This window comes from Dasypus novemcinctus, chromosome 3 (genome assembly GCF_030445035.2).
Source record: "Dasypus novemcinctus isolate mDasNov1 chromosome 3, mDasNov1.1.hap2, whole genome shotgun sequence".
NCBI lineage: Eukaryota > Metazoa > Chordata > Mammalia > Cingulata > Dasypodidae > Dasypus > Dasypus novemcinctus.
The window spans coordinates 116474249-116492057 of NC_080675.1; the positions used below are offsets into that span (position 1 = coordinate 116474249).

General features: G+C 44.7%; 1 protein-coding gene across 1 annotated transcript in view; it reads left to right on the forward strand.

Annotated features, from left to right (window-relative positions):
- SORD (sorbitol dehydrogenase) overlaps positions 1-17809 on the forward strand; it is a 33257-nt gene that overhangs the window by 3014 nt on the left and 12434 nt on the right. The window contains exons 3-5 of the mRNA XM_058294104.2: positions 10459-10492; positions 12911-13075; positions 17588-17747. Of these exons, the coding sequence (XP_058150087.1) occupies positions 10459-10492; positions 12911-13075; positions 17588-17747 (359 nt within the window). The remainder of the gene's footprint in view (positions 1-10458; positions 10493-12910; positions 13076-17587; positions 17748-17809) is intronic.

Consider the following 17809-nt stretch of genomic DNA (forward strand, 5'->3'; position numbering starts at 1 on the left):
TGCTCAGGGCCTGCTTCAGGGCCTGCTCCAGGCCATGCCTCTAATAAGCAGCAGACTGGAACTACACCCCCAGGTTCAGCTCTGCCTAAACCTAAACTCTTGCTCTCCCACTGCTCACCTCTCTTTAGGCAGCTCTGTGGACAAAGCCTTGAAGATGGAGGGCCTCACTTTAAAACTGATCTCAGCAGCTTTACATTAGACTTTACATTAGACCTTTGAACTGGATTATGGATTAAGGGTGGGGCTCACCTCTAGAAAAAGTACTCTAGAAAATACGATGGGCTAGAAAATTTAGCCAGTGGTTGTGGGCTGATACCCTATTGGATAAAAGGATTCAGGGCGAATTCAGGATGACTCCCAGAATGGAGAGAATGGGAGGTGTCAGGACTCATTTACTAGACATAAAGAAGAGCAGATTAAAGTGATGACGTTAGCTTTAAACATTTGAAATTAAGATGTCTGTTAGGACAGTACGTCAAGATGCCTTTGAGAAATTGCTTTGGGTATATGCATCTGGAGTGCAGAGATGATACCTGGGATGAAGGTGTAGATTCTTGAGTCACTTTTCTTCCCTGCTGAACAGTACTGCCCCCCCAACCCCCTGCCCTTGGGGGCATTTGGAAACTTGTAAGGGGGGATGGTTGTTAACAGTGACGGAGGGGCATGGTTCGTACAACACTGTCCTGCATAACAATTGTCCTGCCCAAAATAGTGGCCTTTGGGAAGTTGATTGAGTTTGCCTAAGCTGAGCAGAACATGTAGATGAGAAGGAAGACCACTGAAGATACTTACCCCCAAAATCCCCACACTGGAGGGAAAGAGGCAGAACATGGTGACAGCAGAGGAGAGTGACCAAGGAGGCCCACGCTGCTTCAGCAGCACCTCTGACCCAATACAGGCCTCCTGGGCCCTCCCTTGGAGCACAGCCATCTCCCAGCACCACCCTAGGGTGCCCTCCCAGTAGGGTATCTCTGCTCCTCTACCCTTAAAACGAATAGGCTAAGTGGTTTGGGTTTGGGGTGAGTGGTACCAGTAGTGACCCAAAGAATGGTCCTGGGGAAGCTTGACTGGTTCTCCTCCCTGTGGGAGACCCAAAATGAAACCTAGAATTTCTTAGGCCTAATAAATTAAGTCGGTAGTTGCATTTGAAAAAAAGTAGGCCACGCTGGATAGGAATTACAAAAGAAATAAGCTGGAGGTGGGGGGAAATTGGAATGCTTTTTCTTTTCAAGAGAAGACGGAAGGCAAGGTTGGGTTCCATCCAGACTCATCAGAGCCCAATGTTAAAAACCCACTCCTGTCGAGGGGGGAAACTGAGGCCCAGCAGGCTGTGGCCCATTTGAACAGAGTGAGGCTGGGTGCATGACTAATGGTTTGTGCCCCAAGAACTCAGGAGAGGGAAGTTGTTTGGGGGAAGGCCCATTCCTAGAATCAGGGTCTCCAGCCCCCCGAGTGCTGCTTTCTGCTGTGGGCAAGGCCAGGGACCCAACCAGCACAGTGGTTCTATGGGGAAATGCTTGTGTCCCACTTGGCAGAGAGGAAACCAGAGTCCCAGCCTCCTTCCCACCCATGAGGGAGGCAGAATTCCCTTCTTTCTTGATGCTGTGGCTGCAGGAAAGGAAATAGTAAACTTCCGGTTAGGTGGATAGTGATCAGTGATCACCGTGGCCAGAACAAGGAGGGTGCCCAGCTGTTTCAGTGCCCCCTGGTCTGGCGGGCTCTGGGGCTTTTGTAAGTTAGGTGATAAGTCAGAGATTCAGAATATATATACTGAGAGACTGGGTTTTTTGTTTGTTTGTTTGTTTGCGTTGGTTTTTGTTATTTGAGCAGTTGTAGGTGTTCAGAAAAATCATGGAGAAAACAGTTCCCATACACAGTTTTCCCTATTAGTATTTTGCATTAGTGTGGTACATTTGCTACAATTGATGACCCAATATTATAATTATATTAACTGAAGTCCATAGTTTACGCTAGGGTTCACTCCTTGTGTGGTACAGTTCTGTGGGTATTTTCTTAAAAAATTATTGTGATAAAATATATGCAGCCTAATGGTAGTATTCATTTATAATGAGGAAATAAAAATCTCAGAGTCAAGGACTTTCATTTTATTCTCCTGTTATTAATAAAGTGTGGGGATGTCAAGCGAGCAAGGAGGGAAAGTGACCACTTTGATGCATAAAGATGCAAACAGCTGTCAACAAACATTGCTTGCCAAGATCCTTTCTAAATGGAAATATAAATAAAGTTGTGAGTTGGGGGTGGGGTGGGGTGGGGTAGGGGGTTGCAGGTTAAGTTAGTCCCAGCTCTACTGCTTACCAGCTCTATGACAACAGATTATAGTCTATTTTTAATGTATTTATTAAAGTACATTAAACCCCTCTTGCCACTAGCTTGCTGTCTGCTCTGTGTCCATTTGCTGTGCGTTCTTCTGTGTCTGTATGTCTCCCTTTGTCAGGTCATCTTGCTCGCCAGCCCTCCACGGGCGCGGGCTGTCAGCTCTCCACGGGCGCAGGCCTGCTTGTCTTCACAAGGAGGCCTTCACAGCTTGCCTTCACAAGGTGAACCCAGGGCCTCCCATATGTAGATGGAGCCCAGTCAGTTAAGCCACATCCACTTCCCTATAGTCTCTTTATACTTCAATTCCTCATCTGTAAAAGGAGGTTAATAGTGGTATATTGGCTTTTTGTTTGTATGAGAATTAGATGAGCTTGTACATATAAATGGCCCAGCCCAGTATTCAGCTAGCAGTTAATGGGACCTGCTAACTGGAGATAAGCAGGAAGCCAGAGGGCAGGGAGAATCAAACACTTAAACCATCTCAGAATAAAAAGAAAGGGATAAAAACCAAGACCTTCAAATTCTTAACCAAAATTATTTTAATATGGGCCCAGACTCTGATCTTGTTTTCAACTACATTTACTAGTTTAACTCTTAGGTCTCTTTGTTCAGTCTTGAAGAATAAAAGAGTTGCTTTTAACTGAGAAGTGAACTACTAGTGTATAAAGTTGGAATATGAAGTAGTTTACTTAATTTTTCTCCACAGAAGCTATTTTTGGTGGTGATGGGTGCAGGTTTGCTTGGGTTTTTTTTGTTTGTTTGTTTTTTGTTTTCTGATGTCCTGTGTTTTACTTGAATGGTAAGGAAGATGAAAGGGATGAATGTGCTGAGTGCCTACTATGACCCAGGCATTTGCTGTGTTCTTTAATACTTAATACAGCGCTTCACAAATTATCCATGGTGAAGGACCACTTTTGTTTTTTGTTCGATTCAGCCACGGACGGATTTTGTATTGCTGCATTTGGATATTGCCGCAATGTCAAAATGCTATAAACATTTCTAAATACTCTTAAATATTGTACTTATACCATCATAGACCAGTAACGAACAGTTCATCAACCATGATCTGAGTACACGTTATCTCCCTTGTTTCTGAGAGCCAGTTTTACCAGATTTCAGGCACGAGCTTCTAGACAGGGAAAAGCAGAGGCACAAAACAGCCCCTAATTCAGGGAACTGAAGACCATGAAGGGAGTGTAGTTAGATTTTTTTTTTAAGATTTATTTTTTATTTATTTCTCTCCCCTTCACTCCCCCGCCCCCCAGTTGTCTGCTCTGTGTCCATTTGCTGTGTGTTCTTCTGTGACCACTTCTATCCTTATCAGTGGCACTGGGAATCTGTGTTTCTTTTTGTTGCGTCATCTTGCTGTGTCAGCTCTCCGTGTGTGTGGCGCCATTCTTGGGGAGGCTGCACTTTTCTTTCATGCTGGGCAGCTCTCCTTACAGGTGCACTCCTTGCGCGTGGGGCTCCCCTACGCGTGGGACACCCCTGCGTGGCACGGCACTCCTTGAGCGCCATCAGCATTGCGCATGGGCCCGCTCCACACTCCACAAGGAGGCCAAGGGTTTGAACCTTGGACCTCCCATGTGGTAGGCGGATGCCCTATCCATTGGGCATCCCTATAGTTAGATTTTCGTTTTATGATCAGCTATATGAGGAGACAACAAGTTAAAGGAAGAAATAGTCCTTTTGGAATGATGAATTGATGTTGATTGATTATAAAGGGCAGGGAAAACGAATGCATCATCATCAAGTTTAAACAGTAATCGGCATATCAGGAAGATATTTCTTGAGTTTTTTCTCTTTGAGGAAATGTATTATACCCTAGGTGAAAAGAATCACTTTAAATCTGTAATATTTTTTTAAACAGGGTAATCCTATAACTGTAAGGCCATATACACTTTGCTGTTAAGAGGTTTGGGGGAGAAGGGGACTGTGTAATGAGCAGGTATGAACACTGGCAGCTCAAGCGGTCCCGACATTGTGTCTCTTCCTTGGTCACCTTTGCCACCAGCAGACAGGGCCAGCTGCTTCTGGCTGATCAAAAGGGCGCTTATGCCAGTGAGGAAGTACCGGCTAGTTAATCCCTTCCTATCAGAGCTAGGCTTATCAGTCAGAGGCCCAGGAGATTGAAAAATAGCAATAAAACTCCTTCAGAAAAGAAAACCTGGTAGAAGCAAATAACACAAAGAAATACTTCCAAACCATTTATCATATTTATGTTTCAACAGCAAAACAAAACTCAAAGCAGATAAACCACATTCCTATCTGGGAAGGAAATAGAGCCATCTCTGCCAACTGTTATGGAAAGACAATGCCTTTGTCTACAAAAGGCCAAGAGGCACAAAGCAAACAGTTTTCCTGTAAAAGAAGCAAGAGCAAGAGTTTTCCCCTAAAAGAAGCAATACACAAACAGGATTTGTGTGTGTGTGTATAACACTTATTACAGGTTATGAGATAATGTCATCAGACTATGACCTCTAACAATGGTCTCTAGCATATATTTGTTACATTTTTTCCATACCCCCCTATTAACACAGTACATCTTTGGCATTGATGCAAGAATATTACAGTATTGCTATTGACTATAGTCCATAGGTTACATTAATTGTATTTTTCCCATTCTTCTCCACAGTTTTACCACCTTGTAATAGTGATGTACATTTGTTCTAGTTCATAGAAGGACATTCTTATATTTGTACTATTAACCACAGTTCTTATCCATCTCTGGGTTCACTATGCAATTCAGTCTCTAGATTATTCTCCAGCTTTCTTTCAATTGACATTTACATCCCTAGACTACCCCTTTCAGCTACAGTCCCATTTAGAAACTAGCTGTGTCAGTTCTACTCATGTGTTACCATCAACTTTATCCATTTCCACCCTTTTACAGTCTAGTTACATAAAACTTATACATACATTAAGCATCAGTACCCCTTCTAAGCCCTTCTATTTCCCAGTAACCTATACTCTAGGTTTTAACTCCATGTGTTTATTCTTCATGTTTAGTTCATATTAGGAGACAGTGCCATATTTGTACTTTTGTATCTGGCTTATTTCATTCAGCATGTCTTCAAGGTTTACGCATGTTATCTTATGTTTCCCAGTTTCATTTCTTCTGACCACAAATAGGATTTTAATATTATTTTGTAATAAGTCCTAGTAATATTAAGAGATGTAGTAAACGCAGCTGTAGTCTGAGGTGAGAAACTAGAATAATGGGTGTGAGCCCCATTCAAAAATTTCATGACAGCCCCCCTGGCCCTTCTGGGAGCCTGGTCTGGAAGCTGATTGTGGTCGGGAGCACGAGCGGGCCCTGGGCACTTACCTGGGCCTTCTACCACCAAAATCTCATTCCCCCCACAAAACCCGGGTTGGCCCCCTTGAGTACCCCCACCCTGGGTGCCATCAGGGCCTAAAAGGAGGCCCCTTGAGATGACCATGGAACCGCTGGAGGATGGGGGCTTGTCTCAGGGTCTCAGCCAGTCTCAGGGTCCTACTGAGTTGGGCATGCACTGGCCTATTTTTCCTTTAAAAAATTTTTATAATGCAAAATTCCAGTCATATATAAAGTTTTCTAAAAGGAAAAAAAATTACATGAGAAGGAATTTAAGAATGAGGAGAAATATGCATACAGTATTGGCATTTGATTTATAAATCTTAATATGACTGTTAAAGCTGGCAATTTTTCCAAAACCTGATTTACACCAAGAACATTAATTATTGGGAAAAATAGGTTCGAATTTCGTGTAGTGATATTCAGCCCAAGATTTAAATAAAACAACACAAATGTTCAGTTACATGGACCTGAACACAGTGAGCACTTAATATTACTAACAGACTAGAGCATCGAAGAAAGCTTAGCGACATATTTTTGTTTAAAACAAAGAAGCATCTAATAAGGTCATGTATGGTTTTGATTGGGTATTTTGAATTAGAAGTAAATTGTTTCAAAAAATTGTGTGTGTGTGTGTATACATACATACAAAACCCTCCTGAGAATTAAATAGCACTTCAACCATCCTGTATGGATTCCATGCTGGGGCTGGAGAAACTCAAGGAGGAAGAAGGGGCACCCAACCTTGTAAGGCAGGAGGTGATTGCCTTCACTCTGTTTACAGTTCTCGTGTCTATCAAGAAATATAGTCACATATTGGAATCCCCACCTGGATATCCCTAGACAAACCCAAATCTAAGTTCCTATAGGAGTGCTGGCACTGTCAACCCAGTCCCAGGGACACGAATTAGGAAGTCATCCTAGGTACCCCCCTTCCCCTCACTTCCCACCTCAATGTGAGATCTGAAAGAAAGGGGGGAGCCAGTGGAGACCAAGTGCAGGATGAGTTTGGAATTACAGGAGGCTTTCCAAGAGGTAGAGGGCTAGTTGGAGTGAGGTAGAGCATTGTGGCTATGTGAGGTTTTTTTTTTTTTAAGATTTATTTTTATTTATTTCTCTCCCCTCCCCACCCCAGTTGTCTGTTCTCTGTGTCCATTTGCTGCATTTGTTGCATGTTCTTTCTTTGTCCGCCTCTGTTGTCAACGGCATGGGAATCTGTTTCTTTCTGTTGCGTCATCCTGCTGTGTTAGCTCTCCGTGTGTGCGGCGTTGTTCCTGGGCAGGCTGCACTTCCTTTCGCGCTGGGCGGCTCTCCTTGTGCGCATCAGCACTGCTCATTGGCCCCCTGCACAAGGGTCAAGGAGGCCCAGGGTTTGAACCGTGGACCTCCCATGTGGTAGACGGACGCCCTAACCACTAGGCCAAGTCCGCTTCCCGCTATGTGAGGTTTAGGATTTTTGGGGACTACTAGGGATTTTAACAAGATTTGCGTATTAGAAAGATTGCTGTCCGTAGAAAAAGGCTGAACAGAGCAGGAATGGAACTGCTCAATGGACTTTGGGAGAGGATCCAACCCTTCTACTTTGACCCTGAGTTATCACAACCAACGCGGCTAGAACAAAGCCTCTTATGACAAAATTGGCCAATTGGGAAATGTTTGGATTTTCCTCCCACCTGCAAAGTACCCTGCAAGTCCCCAGTGGAAGGGGAAAAATGGGAGGGGACCATAACTGGTCTCCTGCTCTCCTTAAGTGTGCAGGGCACCTGGCCAACAAGTTCACTGGAGACCTGGCAGGCTGCTGGGAACCTGGGGTGAGGCCACCTGCCTTCTCTGAGCCCTGTCTACTGTCCCCATTCTAAGAAAAGGGACAGATTTTATACTCTGTCAGAACTGGCAGTGTTGTCAAGCCCAGTAGCTGGAATCCTACTTCACTTTCTTCCAAATTCCAGCCTTTGAAGGAGCAGTAATATACTCTCAATACTGGCCTGAGAAACAATGGAGATACAACTTTTCCCCCTGACTATTTAAAACACTTTCCTCTTTTCAAAATGACAAGGTTGTCCTGAGCATAAGGTGAGCTAATTATGGGGGAAGATTGATTGATTTCTTTTAAAATCAGCCAACATGAGTTGGGTACTCTTTTACGATTACTAGTCCGGGGAGGAAATTGAGGGCACAAAGAGGTTATGTAACTAGTGTGAGGCCACAGCGTTGGTGGGGGAGCCTGGTTTGCATGTGGACAGGTGGATTCCAGGGTCTGAAGTCATGTGCTCAGTTGGATCAGGTGGAAGTAGAGGAAAGGGGACAATTAGGATATATTTAGGCTGATCTGAGAAAATACATAAGGTAAAACAGAGGCACCTGAGGTAATTCCATGTTCCCACAGGGTTCTTCCTGAAGTACTCAGGACCTACGGTGGCGGGGTGGGACGGAAAGGAATAATAGGGAGAATATATATGTGATATTTCTGACTACAAAGGAAAAAGTCTGTAAAACTGACATTGCTCCAATAGAGCAAAGGGACCCAACCTCTCTTTACCACCGCGTTACCAACACAGAAGACAGATCTTTTTTTGGAAAATCTTGAATGTGTCTGAGATTACAAAACCTCGGGAATGAAGAAAGGGAATATAAGGACAAAAGTGAAATTTCAGGATCTAAGCTCTAAAGGAGCTAAGAAACCCTGATGGATGAGAAATAGAATAAATGTGAAAATAACACCACCGAAATCTGAGACAGGAAAGGGGATTAAGTAAACAGAATCTTAGCCAACGTCTTACCAAGGAACCATGAACACAAGGCAAGATTTTTTATTAGCCATGCTGCAATAACATTCTAAAACACTGTGGGCTCCACAGAGCTGTTCTTCAGACAGCATTTGCAAACTCGTAGAGCGATCTTAACACCGGTCTTGTAATCAGGTAGCATGCTTGCTGCTAGAGGGGATACAGGAGCCCAGCCTGAGGAGTGGGCGTGATTAAAGTCCAGAAAAGGAAGGTTGGCATGCAGGAAGAGATTTTATTTTGCCATCTCCATTAAGGGGTTTCCTGCTGCAAAGGCACAGCACCTTTTCTGTTGTTGGCACAGCACCCTCTGGTGTCTGGGAGAGTCATTGCACCTTTGCGTGGTAAAGGCGAAGACAGTTCAGTTAACAAATATTTACAGTAGTAATCTGTAGTGACCCAAGGCCTACTTGGTGTGCCTGACTGTTGCTTTGAGCTTGAATTAGAAATGGATGTTCAGGCATGGCTGGTTGGAGGTGAGGATAGGAAGAGAATGCTGTGGTGGTGTTTCCCGGTGCTTTGGGAAGTTGATAGTAATGAGTAGCCTTTATCTGGTGCTTGTGGTGTAGTTGAAAGTTTTTAGATACTGTCCGGCTGTCTATGAAAGCATCTGGGAGAGGTTTTCTGAAAAGAGCTCTGCATGGGGCGGCACTCCTACTTGGTTGACAACTCTTTGCATTATGCCTGAAGGAAAAATGGCATTAAGGGCCGGGGGTGGGGGGGGGTGGGGGAGTGGGGGGGGGCGGGGGCAGTGGAAGCAGGTTTGGGCTTAAGACCCCTGGGTTTAGCCCTGGTTCATCCACTCGCCAGCAGTGTAAGTTTCACCAAGTTATTTATCCTCCCAGACTCAGGTTTCTCATCTGCAAACTGAGCTTTGGGTGAGGAACATGTGCCTTTATGTGTCTAAAGCCCCACGCACTGGGTGGCACAGAGCAGGTGCTGTGAGCATTTCCCATACCTATTCCCTTTTCTTCTTTGTTATCTTCAAAGAATTAGTAAAGGGAACACCTGGACTTGGCCACTCAGTTCTTTCTCCTTGTCACCAGGAATTTCCTAGCCAATTGGCAAAAGAAAAAAAAAAGTTTAGTAAATGAGTAATCATGGTAACCGTAATAATCATTGCCGTGCACACTAGAATAGCTCAGATTGCTTTTTCAAGCTTTGAGAGTATTCCCAAAGATCCTCTAAAACTCAAGGGAAATTTTGTGGTTGGACCAGATATCCAGTCTGTGCACTGACGTAAAGGAAAACAGCAGCCAACATAGCTGCTTTCTCCAACCTGTCTAGAGTAAAAAGGCCTTGCATGAAACTACCAGAAACACCTTCATCTTTCCTCTATAGGAGTTTGCCAGAACAAACAAATTTGTTGAAGAAGGTACTTTCCCAGCAAGGAAAGATCCAGTGTTGAAGGCAGATCTAGAGATCCGGAAACAGCCCAAAGGTCCTTTCTTCCTGGTTGTTGAGTGATGCAGGAGAAGACAGGTTCAGAGTGAGTGGGTGAAGCTTGGGGGTGCTTGTAGCATATTTCATTTTTAGTCTTGGGCAAGTTGTGCTAGCAGATGGGACAGGTCAGCGATTAGTGTCAGCTTTTCCTGAGCCTGAACTTCTTACCCTGGGATTGAGACTTCAGGCTTGTGGGGCATTTGGCATTTTTTCCAGGGAGAAAACCCAGCTTCAGAAATTTACCCTGCCCTGTGGCATGCCACCCAGTGACAGTGAGTGTGGTCCTCTGTGCACTTGCTAGTATGTTGTGTAGGCCTTTGTTTGGGTCAGTTGCTCTGTTTTTCAGAAAAGCATTGACGAGCTGGAAGGGCTTTTCCAGCAAGCCATTCAGTGTACCCCCTCAGGCATATGCCCAGCAGTAGTGTTATCTGAGCCTGTGTTTATTCTAAGAAGAAATATTTGAATGAAACTCCACTTTAGTTTAAAAATAATTGAAGATGTTCATATCGTACTGTAATTATGCATATTAAATGGTGTTTTCAATTTTGTTTTCCTCAGGAGAACTACCCCATCCCTGAACCAGGCCCAAATGGTAGGTCCTTGGGAAACTCAACTTATCTTTTATTGATATCCTATTGTTTAGCCTGGAGACATGTGTACTGTTTCCTTATCCCTCTTTTCCTACTGTTCATTACCTCTGCCTCCATTAGAAACGCTGCTTTTGTTTGGCTGAGAGCCCAGCCCGTGGTCCACAGCATGAGTGGGGCTGCAGGGTGGAAGCAGTTAACTTGGCTGCTTTATGAAATTTTTTAAAAGTCATAGAACCAAAAAAGTTACCATATCAGAATGCTGACTTGTCCCAAAGAGTTTTTGGCATAAAATGTCCTTCGATCTATAGACCAAAGGCAGAATTGTTCCTCTTTTGACCTAATGACTTTAGAGTACTCTAGCCACCAAAAGATGCTCTTTGGGTTGCCACATTGTGTCCATTCTGCAAACTTTGAAAGGAAGTGAATCTACAGGATTTAATCTTTTAAAGAGAAAAGAGAACAACCACGCCCCCCTACTCCCTTCCCCAGGACAGATTGTGTGCTGGGACTGGGAGGGGCTGCACGCAGCCGCCACGCTGCCCTCGTCAACCAGCCACAGAGAGTAAGTGAGCACACTGGGCAGGGTTCCCGACACCTTTGCTCTACTTCTGGGCCGGGCGAGCCTACTGGGCCAAGCGGACATGCACGTGCCCTGGGGTGGTGTCTGGGCCTGCGGCCGTCCTGCTTCCCTGTTGGCTGGGGCAGGTCCCTGCTGATGGCCCTGGAGTCCCACTTCTTCCTAATCTGCAGGATCCCGAAGTGCGGCTGGGGGCAGGGGGCAGAGTGTCCATAGGCAGCTCAGCTGCCACCTCCTCAGCTCATCTGATGAGTTAGGGTGCCCCTACCCCCCCATACACACACCCTGCCCTCATCTCGGAACCTAAACTTCTGCATGAATATCGGGTTGAAGTCTTTTTTCCTGGTGGCTCCAGAGCTTTGCTACTCAAAGGTCATTTGGGCCATTCATTTATTGATTTTTAGTGATAAGACTATAGAAAATAGCTGTTTCTATCAATATTTAGTAAGTAATGTATATTTAGGGTTTAAGCATTTTCACCAAGATACACTGTTCAGAGAAATGACGCACCTGTGTCCTGAAAGTCTGTGTTAATTCCAGAGAGGAACAAACAAGGGCTTGGGCTCCAAGAACTGGGCTATGGCTTCTCCCTGAAATAACATTCTGCTCTCACGCTCTTGTCTCTTGCTATCTTGAATTGGAAGGGGTAAGATGGCAAATGTCAGATGCAGTTCTAGCAAGTCAAATCTAATCTCTTTCTTCAAATGATCATTTCAAGAGACCAAAGCCAGGTTCAGTTTTCCTAACTTAAATATGACTTGTCCCTTCCTTTGATCTCAGAATTCACCCTGTCAGGTGAATATAAGAACAGGACAAATATAAGAATGTTCTCATGAACTATAACCAATGTATAATATTAATACAGGATGTTAATAATCAGGTGGGTTGGGGGAAAGTACAGCAAATGTAAGATGGGCTATAGTTAGTAGTAATATTTTGATGATGGTACTTCATAGTTTATAAAAATGTTTCACAACCATGCCAGGTGTTGGTGGTAGGGTGATGTATGGGAGCCTTGTATGCATGTTTGTTTGTTTGTGTAAGCTCACAACTTGTACTATACACTTATTGTTAATGTATGTTCATGTATGAATGATGTACTTCAATGAAATTTTATTTTAAAAAAATTACCAAGGACAAAGAAAGTTCTGTGGCACCACACCTGGTGACTAGCCCATGGCTTGTGGCAAAGGCCGTGTGTAAGGCATCTGAGTGCCCAGAAGGGCTTTTGGGCCTTTTGACTTTCTAAGGCAGCACATTTTCTCAGGGAGATATTTGTAATGTGGCCATCTCAGTCACCCTGAGCCAGTAATCCTTTAGTACTTATTTCAGTAACGTCATTATTTTAAACTCGGAAAACTGACAACTCCAAATCTCTCTTTATTCAGACCTGTGAACGGGAAATACCAGTTTGAAATCATTGGACTGTTTAAATTAAAGCTGCACCTTGTAGAGAACAACAGGCATGAAGAACTCAGCCTCTGAGAACTCTCCAAGTTTTGCCAAACCTAGATTCTGCCAGACTCTCTCATGAGTAGATTAAGAGTCAGTCATTTAGCATATTAACATTTCTTCCTACTAATAATATCTTGTTTACTGTGGAGCTAATTTGCTGGAGGAAATTTTTCTGTCTTGTGAGACTTAATTGTGGCCGCCCTTTAGCTTGTTTTCTAAATTTGCACCAGGCCTTTGAAACTGTGTGGCCGCCCTTTAGCTTGTTTTCTAAATTTGCACCAGGCCTTTGAAACTGTGGCTCCCCCTAATGGGGTGCGGGGGCTCCCTGGGAGTGCCAGAGGGGTTGTCCCTTCCCTCATTTGTTTTCTCTCCCTACTTTCTCTTCCAGAAGTGCTGCTCAAGATGCATTCAGTTGGAATCTGCGGCTCAGATGTCCACTACTGGCAGCATGGACGAATTGGGGATTTTGTAGTGAAAAAGCCCATGGTGCTGGGGCATGAAGCTTCAGGAACAGTCGTAAAAGTGGGATCGTCAGTAAAGCACCTACAACCAGGTCAGCAGACACCTTCCGCTAACCAATTTTTTAAATTCATTCAACATAAATACCTGTGTGTGCTTTCTTTGGCTGGACCCTGTGCTAAGAGCTAGGATATAGATGTAAAAAGACAGTTTCGGTCCCTATACAAGTGGATCCCACCTTCCACAGCGGAGGACAAACCTGAGACAGACAACTGCTTAGTCACAGTTGTGTGAAAGGGCAGTGAAGGAGCATACAGGGTGTGATCTGTGTGTTTTCCAGACACCTGGCTCATCTAAGGACAACACCTGAAGCCAAGTAAAGGGGTGGGAAAAACGTTCCAGGTACAGAAACTTCCAACTGCTTCCGCACACTAAGTCCTCGGATGCAGTTTTTTTATTCTTATTGGATGGCTAGGAAACCACCAATATTTTTCCTAGGCTTGCTGAATTCATTCTCCCAGAGGGAGACATTCTGAGACATGGCAGACTATGTTCTCTCACACAGTGAGTTAAATCCAAGCTGCTTGGCATAGCTAGCTGTTGCCTTAGCTTTCCTTTGCTGATGAGGCCACTGCACAGCCTGGAGATGATGTTAGATTATTTGGGGGAAGGCCTTAAAAATGGTAGGGGTTTGGCAGGAGGTATTGTCCTCAGCCATGTGGCAAGGGACAGACCAGCTCTGAAGATGCCAGATGTGTGTTTTGTTGAAGCCAGGACCTCTAGTCATCATTAATGGAAGTCAAGAAAGCTCTTGTGATTTGCAAGGTTCTTTCAAAGTGGAAGGGTCATAGCTTCCAACGGCCACTGAAGATTGGCTTTTATCTGTGTGACGAGGTCTGAACCAGGAGAGCCCGGTTCACTAAATTTAAGTTCTAACAAGTGCTTGGTCTATGTCTACAGAGGGTCCAAGCCTTGTGCCAGGTATTGGAGGGATTTAAAAAATGAGAAAGGGGAGCTAGTGTAGCTCACTGCTTGAGCTCCAGCTTGCCATGTATGAGGTCCTGGGTTCAATCCCCAGTCCCAGTACCTCAAAAAAAAAAAAAAAGAGATCTGATTCCTGGATACTTAGATCGGGTTTGAGACACTGGACATCAGGTCATACATAAATACAACGACTAGAGAACAGAACTATAGAGTATAATCAGGTGGGAAAGAAGAATCTCTAGGAGTTCAAGGGAAGGGCATTTATTGTGGACAGAGGTGGTTAAGGAAGGTTCCTGGTCTTTGAGCTGGACATTCAAGAAGAAAAAGATGAAGAGGAAGAAGTAGTCTCATATTTGCCAGTTTACTCCATGTTAAACACACAAATTATTATTTTATTTCATCTTGAAACAACTCTATGATAGAGGCACTATTACTATTCCCGTGCACAGATGATGAAATGGAAGCTTGATGATTTGCCCAGGGTTACACACCTAGCTAGTAAGTCTATCAACTGAGGTACCACCCTGGTCTCTGACTCCAGTCCAAGTGCTCAAAACCACTGGGCTGCCCAGCATCTTTCAGCTTGAGAAGGATGTCATATTTGAGTTGGTAAAGAAGCTTATGTTGCAAGGAAAAGGAGCAAAATAAGTAAAATTAGAGACAGGAATAACATTAGGGTTGCCAATAAGTCTACATGGCTCAGAGTAGAGGCTCTCTGTTGGGGAGTTAGTGGAGATAATTAAAATGCCTTTAAAAATCTGTATAGGGAAGCAGATGTGGCTCAAGTGATAAGGCCTCTGCCTACCATATGGGAGGACCTGGGTTCTATCCCTGGGGGCCTCCTGCTGAAAAAGAAGAAGAGAAAGCATGCCCAAGCGGCGAGTCAGTGCCTGCCTGGCAAGCCAAGTACCCATATGGGTGCCCGTGTGGTGAGCCGAGTGCCCAAATGGGAGCCTGCGTGGTGAGCTGAGTGCAAGTGCCCACGTGGTGTGCCAAGTGCCTGTGCAAGTGAGTCACGCAGCAAGATGATGACACAACAGAAGAGAGACAAAGGGGAGAGTCAAGTTGAAGTATGACAGAGACCAGGAACTGAGGTGGCTCGATTGTCAGGGAACCTCTCTCCACATCAGAGGTCCCCGGATCGAATCCCAGTGACTCCTAGAGGAGAAAGACGAGAAGAGAAGACAAAAAGAGAAATAGATACCGAAGATCACACAGCAAATATTTTAGCAAGTAAAACAGTAAAACTGTGTAAAAAAAAATCTGTATAAAAGTTCCTCTGTTAAAAAGGACTGTACAGAAAAAAAAAATTTTTTTAAAGCACTGTGTAACTGAATTATTCCCAGTTTACATTATTATATGATAATACTAATTAGAAGATAAAACCAAATAAGATAAAATTCCATCTGATTCTGGAGGATTTCAAATGCCAGGTTGAAGAATTCATCCTTAATATTCAAAGCACAATTTGCCGGAAGTTCGTTGGGCAGCAGAGAAAGACAGGTTGGAGGAGATAGAGGGAGAAACCTATTAGGGAGAGGAACCCGTGGTTAGCAGTCCTAGGGATTCCTGTGGGTACTTTTAACACAAAAGGACTTTAAAATTAGCTCACCATGTCCCTGAGTCAAGGCTAGACCTCCCACGGGCTCTTACTGGCGCCCCTGACACGCCCCACGGGCTCAGGAGGGCCCCATCTCCTTTAGTACCAGGAGAGTAGACAGTAAACCCTCCACAGCTTGTAACTGACCACCTGAGCTGCTGTTTCCTCATCTATAAAGCAGGGATAATACCACCTCCTTGGTCTGTGGTGAGAAATAAGTAAGATTTTGTCATGACATAAGTAAGCACTTGGTAGATGGCAGGTCTTGATGTCGCCATTGTTAGTGAAGTCCCTCCTATTCCGTGGGTTTAAGTGCTTTTTCCTGATGACCGGCTCTCCCTGATCAGCCAGTCACTGCAGCCGTGGAGGCTGTGGGCTCTTTCCTAGGCTTGCGCCCCCGGGCCTCCTGCCGCACTCGTGTTCAGCCTTTACCAGTCTCCTGCTTTGTTCCAGGCTGCCAGAGGGGAAGGCTTCTGCTCATCACTGTGGAGTTGACCAGGGCCTGCCAGGGTTTCTGGGCTCGTATCTGATTAGCTGGTATGAGTCTCTCCCCAAGTTCAGATGGGATTTGAATCCAGTAGTAACTTGGTTGGTGTGATAGTTAAACCTCCCCCTCTAAGTTTGCTCTCTATTTTGCACAAATGCGGAGGCCTCCCACTTTACTGCGGGTGTGACTAGAATTCTCCTCCATAGAGCTGGGTACTGGGGTGAGGAAAATCCATCTGAACCATCCCAAAGCAAAGACTGCTTGCCTTGAATTGTTCATACATCTGTCACTTCCCATTACACCAAAAAAAGTACTGCTTTGTCTTTAACCAATAGCTTTTACTTGCCATGTTCCAGGGAAATTTTTTTTGCCATAAGTAACACTCTTCAAGATAGTAGTGATGCTTGTGTCCCATGGTTTCTTTTATCTCAGTTTGTACATCTTATTTTTAGCAATCAAAATGTGCCTGGCACTATGGAGAAATAAAGATGGAACTGAAGATTAATCCTGGGGCCCTCCCACCCATCCCGTCCTATCCCACTCCCTGAGGCAGAACACTCATTAAAAAAATAACTAGGAAACTGGAAAAACGCAGGTGTCCTTCAAGAGAAGGGCTAAACTGATCAAAGGTGGGGTTCAGTTCGTACAAGGACCACTGCTCAGCCATAAAAAGTTATCAACTATTGATACTCGCAACGACATGGATCGATCTGCAAAGCACCAGGCTGAGTGGAGGAAGCCAGATGCAAGAGTTCAGACTGTATGACCCCACTTTTATGACATGCTAGAAGAAAAAATACTGATCTTTTGAAAAAAAATCAGAACATTGGTTGCCTTGGGGGTGGGGTGGGAATTGAAATTTCCAGTGTGGTGGTAATGTTTTGCTTTTTGATAGGGATTTGCATCAAACAGGCGAATGAGGCCATCAAAATTCATCTAAAGATCCATTTAAGATTTGTGTATTTCATTGTCTAAACACAACCAGACTGAACATAAGTCCTGCCATAATTATAGATCTTGTCTCTGTGAAGTCCTGGCCCTATATTTTCAGAACAGGTGAGGAAAAATGTCTGCAAGCTCCGTGCACTAGCTACCCCTTCCAGTAGTTTGAGATAAGGACTGAACCTGGCTTACCTTAGAGAGGGGTCTGGGTTCTGTGTTTCCCAAGCTGAGAGGTGGCTGTGGAGCTGGACAGGCAGGTTGACTTGTTGCACAAGTTGGTAAAAGGGTGGGCTAAGCTGGTTGGTGGAGAAGCAGGCTAACCATTTTCTCCCAGAGTGGGAACCAGAACATGTTTCCTTGGGAAGCATTAATGGACTGGGCTTGCCTAGGACACCTTGGGTTTCCAGAAAGGAAGGTGGGTGGCTCATTAGGCTACACATTCTCCCACCTGGCACCTGCCAATAAGCATGCCTCCCTTCACAGCATCTCTGCCTTGTTTTCAAAGGAAACCAAAAGAACAGGGTGAAGGACTGCCTTCTGGCAGACACTGCTTCTACTCTTAGACATGGTGCCATCTTTGTCTTCCATGCCAGGTGACCGTGTTGCCATTGAGCCTGGTGCCCCCCGAGAAACTGATGAATACTGCAAGATCGGCCGGTACAATCTGTCCCCATCCATCTTCTTCTGTGCCACACCCCCTGATGATGGGAACCTCTGCCGGTTCTACAAGCACAATGCAGACTTCTGCTACAAGTTAGTATGCCCTGCCCTGCCAGGCCACCTGGAACCTCTTCCTCTCCAGTTGGTGATCTTTC